The 9,133-nt window shown below is 54.0% G+C and overlaps 1 protein-coding gene across 1 annotated transcript in view; it reads left to right on the top strand.

Annotated features, from left to right (window-relative positions):
• The window catches only part of LOC116957427 (valine--tRNA ligase, mitochondrial-like), an 86,667-nt gene that overhangs the window by 17,749 nt on the left and 59,785 nt on the right, over nucleotides 1–9,133 (top strand). Inside the window, exon 9 of the mRNA XM_076056187.1 lies at nucleotides 8,873–8,984. Coding sequence (XP_075912302.1) covers nucleotides 8,873–8,984 — 112 coding nt within the window. The remainder of the gene's footprint in view (nucleotides 1–8,872; nucleotides 8,985–9,133) is intronic.

Raw genomic sequence — 9,133 nt, 5'->3', positions numbered from 1 at the left:
TGTGTGTGTGTACACGTGTGTGTGTGTACACACATACATACCTGTGTGTGTGTACACGTGTGTGTGTGTACACGTGTGTGTACACGTGTGTGTACACGTGTGTGTGTGTACACGTGTGTGTGTGTACACGTGTGTGTGTGTGTGTACACACACGTGTACACACACGTGTGTGTACACGTGTGTGTGTGTACACGTGTGTGTACTTGTGTGTGTACACGTGTGTGTACACGTGTGTGTACACGTGTGTGTGTACATGTGTGTGTGTACACGTGTGTGTACTTGTGTGTGTGTGTACTTGTGTGTGTACACGTGTGTGTACACGTGTGTGTGTGTACGTGTGTGTATACGTGTGTGTGTGTACACGTGTGTGTGTACTTGTGTGTGTACATGTGTGTGTACATGTGTGTGTGTACACGTGTGTGTACCTGTGTGTGTACACGTGTGTACTTGTGTGTACACGTGTGTACTTGTGTGTACACGTGTGTGTACTTGTGTGTACACGTGTGTGTACTTGTGTGTGTACACGTGTGTGTACACGTGTGTACTTGTATGTGTACATGTGTGTGTGTACACGTGTGTGTGTACACGTGTGTGTACACGTGTGTACTTGTGTGTGTGTACCTGTGTGTGTGTACACGTGTGTACTTGTGTGTACACGTGTGTACTTGTGTGTGTACACGTATGTACCTGTGTGTGTGTACACGTATGTACGTACCTGTGTGTACCTGTGTGTGTACCTATGTGTGTACCTGTGTGTGTAGGCTGACCTGCCTACGATCCATCCTGGGTTTAACCAGACTGGATTGTGTGAGGAGCTCACAAATCCTTGAAAGATCTGGGCAGGGTCCCATCGGTGAGCTCCTCCGGCAGGCAAGGCTGCGATGGCTGGGTCATGTAGCCCGCATGCCCAGCCACCGCATGCCGAAACAGCTTTTGTTTGGCCGGATTGAGGGGGCTAAGCGGGCGCGGCACGGGCTAGAGAAGAGATGGAGTGATGTGGTACAGGAGGACGTGGAGCTGAGTGGACTTGCCGATGACTGGTACCAGCGGTGTCAAGATCGGCCTCTGTGGAGGAGGCTCGTGAAGGATGCTACTGGGCAGTTGGAGGCAGTCGCCCTCCAACAACAACGGAGGGCAGAGGAGCGACGCTCAGAACAACGAGCGGAGCGCCGGGTGGCTAAAGCACAGCAGGTTGGCACAGTAGGGGGCACAGGTGGTGCATCAGCCAGTCATCTCAGTCATCTCAGTCAGTCGACCCGTGGCACCTGCTGGGTCTGCCCCGTGACCTCCTGCCAGCGGGCGTTCGACACTTCACGTGGCCTCAGGGTGCACATGGCCTGGCACAAGCGTCGTGGTGACGTCACCGCCACTTAGTGGCGAATGGCGGTTGTTGTTGTACACGTGTGTACTTGTGTGTACACGTGTGTACTTGTGTGTGTACACGTGTGTACTTGTGTACACGTGTGTACCTGTGTGTGTACACGTGTGCACTTGTGTGTGTACAAGTGTGTGTACACGTGTGTACTTGTGTGTACACGTGTGTGTACTTGTGTGTACACGTGTGTACTTGTGTGTGTACATGTGTGTGTGTACACGTGTGTGTGTACACGTGTGTGTACACGTGTGTACTTGTGTGTGTACACGTATGTACCTGTGTGTGTGTACACGTATGTACGTACCTGTGTGTACCTGTGTGTGTACCTGTGTGTGTACCTGTGTGTGTACACGTGTGTACTTGTGTGTACACGTGTGTACTTGTGTGTGTACACGTGTGTACTTGTGTACACGTGTGTACCTGTGTGTGTACACGTGTGCACTTGTGTGTGTACAAGTGTGTGTACACGTGTGCACTTGTGTGTGTACACGTGTGTGTACACGTGTGTACTTGTGTGTACACGTGTGTACTTGTGTGTACACGTGTGTACCTGTGTGTGTACACGTGTGCACTTGTGTGTGTACACGTGTTCACTTGTGTGTGTACACATGTGTACCTGTGTGTGTGTACACGTGTGTACCTGTGTGTGTGTACACGTGTGTACCTGTATGTGTGTACACGTGTGTACCTGTGTGTACTTGTGTGTGTGTGTACACGTGTGTACATACCTGTGTGTACCTGTGTGTGTGTGTGTGTACCTGTGTGTGTGTGTACCTGTGTGTGTGTACCTGTGTGTACACGTGTGTACCTGTGTGTGTACCTGTGTGTACACGTGTGTACCTGTGTGTGTGTACTTGTGTGTGTACACGTGTGTACACGTGTGTACCTGTGTGTGTGTGTACACGTGTGTACCTGTGTACCTGTGTGTACACGTGTGTACCTGTGTGTGTACTTGTGTGTGTACACGTGTGTACACGTGTGTACCTGTGTGTGTACACGTGTGTGTACCTGTGTATACTTGTGTACCTGTGTACGTGTACGTGTGTACCTGTGTACGTGTGTGTGTGTACCTGTGTGTGTACCTGTGTGTACACGTGTGTACTTGTGTGTGTGTACACGTGTGTGTGTACATGTGTGTGTACACGTGTGTGTGTGTACGTGTGTGTATACGTGTGTGTGTGTACACGTGTGTGTGTACTTGTGTGTGTACATGTGTGTGTACACGTGTGTACTTGTGTGTACACGTGTGTACTTGTGTGTACACGTGTGTGTACTTGTGTGTACACGTGTGTGTACTTGTGTGTGTACACGTGTGTGTACACGTGTGTACTTGTATGTGTACATGTGTGTGTGTACACGTGTGTGTGTACACGTGTGTGTACACGTGTGTGTGTACCTGTGTGTGTGTACACGTGTGTACTTGTGTGTACACGTGTGTACTTGTGTGTGTACACGTATGTACCTGTGTGTGTGTACACGTATGTACGTACCTGTGTGTACCTGTGTGTGTACCTATGTGTGTACCTGTGTGTGTAGGCTGACCTGCCTACGATCCATCCTGGGTTTAACCAGACTGGATTGTGTGAGGAGCTCACAAATCCTTGAAAGATCTGGGCAGGGTCCCATCGGTGAGCTCCTCCGGCAGGCAAGGCTGCGATGGCTGGGTCATGTAGCCCGCATGCCCAGCCACCGCATGCCGAAACAGCTTTTGTTTGGCCGGATTGAGGGGGCTAAGCGGGCGCGGCACGGGCTAGAGAAGAGATGGAGTGATGTGGTACAGGAGGACGTGGAGCTGAGTGGACTTGCCGATGACTGGTACCAGCGGTGTCAAGATCGGCCTCTGTGGAGGAGGCTCGTGAAGGATGCTACTGGGCAGTTGGAGGCAGTCGCCCTCCAACAACAACGGAGGGCAGAGGAGCGACGCTCAGAACAACGAGCGGAGCGCCGGGTGGCTAAAGCACAGCAGGTTGGCACAGTAGGGGGCACAGGTGGTGCATCAGCCAGTCATCTCAGTCATCTCAGTCAGTCGACCCGTGGCACCTGCTGGGTCTGCCCCGTGACCTCCTGCCAGCGGGCGTTCGACACTTCACGTGGCCTCAGGGTGCACATGGCCTGGCACAAGCGTCGTGGTGACGTCACCGCCACTTAGTGGCGAATGGCGGTTGTTGTTGTACACGTGTGTACTTGTGTGTACACGTGTGTACTTGTGTGTGTACACGTGTGTACTTGTGTACACGTGTGTACCTGTGTGTGTACACGTGTGCACTTGTGTGTGTACAAGTGTGTGTACACGTGTGCACTTGTGTGTGTACACGTGTGTGTACACGTGTGTACTTGTGTGTACACGTGTGTACTTGTGTGTACACGTGTGTACCTGTGTGTGTACACGTGTGTACCTGTGTGTGTACACGTGTGTACCTGTGTGTGTACACGTGTGTACCTGTGTGTGTGTACACGTGTGTACACGTGTGTACCTGTGTGTGTGTGTACACGTGTGTACCTGTGTACCTGTGTGTACACGTGTGTACCTGTGTGTGTACTTGTGTGTGTACACGTGTGTACACGTGTGTACCTGTGTGTGTACACTGTGTATACTTGTGTACCTGTGTACGTGTACGTGTGTACCTGTGTACGTGTGTGTGTGTACCTGTGTGTGTACCTGTGTGTACACGTGTGTACTTGTGTGTGTGTACACGTGTGTGTGTACATGTGTGTGTACACGTGTGTGTGTACACGTGTGTGTGTACTTGTGTGTGTGTGTACTTGTGTGTGTGTGTACTTGTGTGTGTTTGTGTGTACTTGTGTGTGTTTGTGTGTACTTGTGTGTAAGTGTGCGTGTGTGTGTACGTGTGCGTGTGTGTATACGTGTGCGTGTACTTGTGTGTGTACTTGGGTGTGTACTTGGGTGTGTACGTATGTGTGTGTACGTGTGTGTGTGTGCGTGTGTGTGTGTACGTGTGTGTGAACGTGTGTGTGTGTACGTGTGTGTGTACGTGTGTGTACGTGTGTGTGGGGAGCGGTAGTGTAGCGGTTAGCGCTACGCTGCGCTATGAACCTGGCGACCCGGGTTCGATTCCCGCTCACGGCCAACACCAGTGACGATTATCTGAACCGGTTCCGGGCCTCCCCTAGGTCGACTCAGCCTCAAATGAGTACCTGGTGCGGTGTGTAGTAAACATTTCCACTGGGGAGACAAAGGCGGTCGGGCGTGGTGCTGGCCACCCACCCCCTCGTGTACCGTTCCGGCCTTCATGCACTTGCCCCTACAGTCTGTTAAGGCTATATGGGGGATCTTGTTGTGTGTACGTGTGTATGTGTACGTGTGTATACGTGTGTGCACGTATGTGTGTATGTGTACGTGTGTGTGTGTGTGTGTACGTACGTGTGTGTGTGTACGTGTGTGTACATGTGTACGTGCGTGTACGTGCGTGTACGTGTGTGTGTGTACGTGTGTGTGTACGTGTGTGTGTGTACGTGCGTGTGTGTACGTGGGGGAGCGGTAGTGTAGCGGTTAGCGCTACGCTGCGCTATGAACCTGGCGACCCGGGTTCGATTCCCGCTCACGGCCAACACCAGTGACGATTATCTGAACCGGTCCCGGGCCTCCCCTAGGTCGACTCAGCCTCAAATGAGTTACCTGGTGCGGTGTGTAGTAAACATCGCCACCGGGGGAGACAAAGGCGGCCGGGCGTGCGTGGTGGTGCTGGCCACCCACCCCCTCGTGTACCGTTCCGGCCTTCACAGGTGCTGCTGCTCGCTAACAGCACTTGCCCCCTGCAGTCCATCACAGGCTACGACGGGGGACCTTTGTCTTTGTGCGTGCTCAGGTGGTGGTTGAACGTCACCTGGCGAAGGAGCGGGGTCTGAATCGTCACCAGCTGGGCCGTGACGAGTTCCTCAGGGAGACCCGTCACTGGGCGGACACGTGAGTCGCACAGCAGACAAAGCTCCCCCGGGTAGCCTCTTGGCAGGCGGCGGTCGGGGCAAAGTGCTGTTAGTAGCGCGGAGCAGGGGGTGGGGTGGCCGGCAAAGCCAGGCCCCGGGCCGCCTTTGTCTTCCCGGTGTTGACGTCAGCTACGCAACCACAGCGGCCACTCTCTGTGTGCAGGAAGGGGGTGCAGATTTACTCCCAGCTGCGGAGTCTCGGAGCCTCGCTGGACTGGAGCAGGGACAGGTTCACCATGGACGAGGTGAGGGGCACGCTCCCACGCTTAGCCACACACGCTCGCTCGCACGCTCACCCACCCGCTCACCCACACGCTCACCCACACGCTCGCACGCACACGCTCACCCACACGCTCGCACGCACACGCTCACCCACACGCTCACGCACACGCTCACCCACACGCTCACGCACACGCTCGCACACACGCTCACGCACACGCTCGCACACACGCTCGCACACACGCTCACCCACACGCTCACGCACACGCTTGCACGCACGCTCACCCACACGCTCACCCACCCGCTCACCCACCCGCTCACCCACACGCTCACCCACACGCTCACGCACACGCTCACCCACACGCTCACCCACCCGCTCACCCCACCCGCCCGCACGCTCACCCACACGCTCACTCGCACACTCACCCACCCGCCCACACGCTCACCCACACGCTCGCTCACACACTCACCGACACACTCACCCACACACTCACCCAACCGCCCGCACGCTCACCCACATGCTCGCCCACCCGCTCACCCACCCGCTCACCCACCTGCCCGCACGCTCACCCACCTGCTCACCCACACGCTCACCCACCCGCTCATCCACCCGCCCGCACGCTCACCCACACGCTCACTCACTCACTCACCCTCCCACCCGCTCACCAATGTGTTGAGTGTCCCCGTGTCTCCCTGTGTGTCCCCCATTTCTCTCCCCGTGCCCCCCCCCGTGCCCCCCCCCCATGCCCCCCCGTGCCCCCCCCCCCCGTGCCCCCCCCCCCCCGTGCCCCCAGGGGTTCTCGCGAGCGGTGAGGGAGGCGTTTGTGCGTCTGCACGAGGCCGGGCTGCTCCAGCGAGGGGAGCGGCTCGTCAACTGGAGTTGTCAGCTCCGCTCGGCCATCTCGGACGAGGAGGTGCGGGAGGACGCTCACCACTCGCTCACCACTCACTCACCACTCACCACTCACTCACCACTCACTCACCACTCGCTCACTCACCACTCACTCACCACTCACTCACCACTCACTCACCACACGCTCATCACTCACCGCTCACTCACCACTCGCTCACCGCTCACTCACTCACCACTCGCTCACCGCTCACTCACCACTCACTCACCACTCACTCACCACTCACTCACCACACGCTCATCACTCACCGCTCACTCACCACTCGCTCACCACTCACTCACCACTCACTCACCACTCACCACACGCTTACCACTCACTCACCACTCACCGCTCACTCACCACTCTCTCACCACTCACTCACCGCTCACCACTCACTCACTCACCGCTCACTCACCACTCTCTTACCACTCACTCACCACTCACTCATCACTCACCACTCACTCACCACTCACTCACCACTCACCACTCACTCACCACTCACTCACCACTCACTCATCACTCACCACTCACTCACCACTCACTCACCACTCACCACTCACCACTCACTCACCACTCACTCACCACTCACTGCTCACTCACCACTCTCTTACCACTCACTCACCACTCACTCATCACTCACCACTCACTCACTCACCACTCACTCACTCACCACTCACTCACTCACCACTCACTCGCTCACCGCTCGCTCACCACTCGCTTACCACTCACTCACCACTCGCTCACCACTCGCTCACCACTCACCACTCACTCACCACTCACTCACCACTCACTCATCACTCACCACTCACTCACCACTCACTCACTCACCGCTCGCTCACCACTCACTTACCAAACACTCACCGCACACTCACTCACTCACTCACCACTCACTCACTCACTCACCACTCACTCGCTCACCGCTCGCTCACCACTCGCTTACCACTCACTCACCACTCGCTCACCACTCGCTCACCACTCACCACTCACTCACCACTCACCACTCACTCACCACTCACTCATCACTCACCACTCACTCACCACTCACTCACTCACTCACCGCTCGCTCACCACTCACTTACCAAACACTCACCGCACACTCACCACTCACTCACCACTAACTCACCACTCACCGCTCGCTCACCACTCACTTACCAAACACTCACCGCACACTCACCCCCCTACCCTCCCTCACACCCCCCCCACCCACCCCCGCTAAGAGGGGGAGGAGGAGGGGGAGGAGGGGGGGGAGGAGGGGGTAGGGGGAGGAGGAGGAGGGGGAGGAGGGGGGGGGAGGAGGAGGAGGGGGAGGGGGGGTAGGGGGGGTAGAGGGAGGAGGGGGAGGAGGAGGGGTAGGAGGGGTGTGGTGATGACACAGTCTCAGTATTTACACTGCAGCAGGAGGAATCTGAAGATCTATAAAGCTCTTTTAGTCACAGATGCACGTTGGGCGTGACGAGCTGTTGTTTTGTTGTTGTGATATTGTTGTTGTGATGTTGTTGTGTTGTGATGTTGTGATGTTGTTGTGTTGTTGTGTTGTTGTGATGTTGTTGTGTTGTGATGTTGTGATGTTGTTTTGTTGTGTTGTTGTTGTGTTGTTATGTTGTTGGTTTTGTTGTTGTGATGTTGTTGTGATGTTGTGATGTTGTGTTGTGATGTAGTTGTGTTGTTGGTTTTGTTGTTGTGATGTTGTGTTGTGATGTTGTTGTGTTGTGATGCTGTGTTGTGATATTGTTGTGATATTGTTGATGTGATGTTGTTGTGTTGTGATGTTGTTGTGATGTTGTTGTGTTGTGATGTTGTTGTTGTGATGTTATTGTTGTGATGTTGTTGTTGTGATGTTGTTGTGATGTTGTGTTGTTGGTTTTGTTGTTGTTGTGATGTTGTGATGTTGTTATGTTGTTTTGTTGTTGTGATGTTGTTGTGTTGCGATGTTGTTGTTGTGATGTTGTTGTTGTGATGTTGTTGTTGTGATGTTGTGTTGTGATGTTGTTGTGATGTTGTTGTGATATTGTTGATGTGATGTTGTTGTGATGTTGTTGTGATGTTGTTGTGTTGCGATGTTGTGTTGTGATGTTGTTGTGATGTTGTTGTGATGTTGTTGTGATATTGTTGTTGTTGTGATATTGTTGTTGTTGTGATGTTGTTGTGATGTTGTTGTGATGTTGTTGTTGTTGTGATTTTGTTGTGATGTTGTTGTGATGTTGTTGTGATGTTGTTGTTGTGATGTTGTTGTGATGTTGTTGTTGTGATGTTGTTGTGATGTTGTTGTGATGTTGTTGTTGTTGTGATGTTGTGATGTTGTTGTGATGTTGTTGTTGTTGTTGTGATGTTGTTGTTGTTGTGATGTTGTTGTGATGTTGTTGTTGTGATGTTGTTGTTGTTATTGTTGTTGTGATGTTGTTGTTGTTGTTATTGTTGTTGTGTTGTTGTTGTTCTGCTCCAGGTGGACACGGTGCGACTGTCTGGCCCCACCCTCCGGCGTGTCCCCGGCTATGAGCAGGAAGTGGAGTTTGGTGTCATGCAGATTGTAGCCTACCGCTTGGTGAGACAGCACGGTGAGACGCACCCACCAACCCACCCACCAACCCACCCACCCACCAACCCACCCACCAACCCACCCACCAACCCACCCACCCACCAACCCACCCACCAACCCACCCACCAACCCACCCACCCACCCACCCACCTACCCACACGCCCACCA

Source organism: Petromyzon marinus, chromosome 74 (genome assembly GCF_048934315.1).
Source record: "Petromyzon marinus isolate PM22_M1 ecotype Great Lakes invasive population chromosome 74, UKy_Petmar_22M1.pri1.0, whole genome shotgun sequence".
Lineage (NCBI taxonomy): Eukaryota > Metazoa > Chordata > Hyperoartia > Petromyzontiformes > Petromyzontidae > Petromyzon > Petromyzon marinus.
Note: the sequence above shows the minus strand (reverse complement) of the source record. Positions and strands in the feature narration are given on the sequence as shown.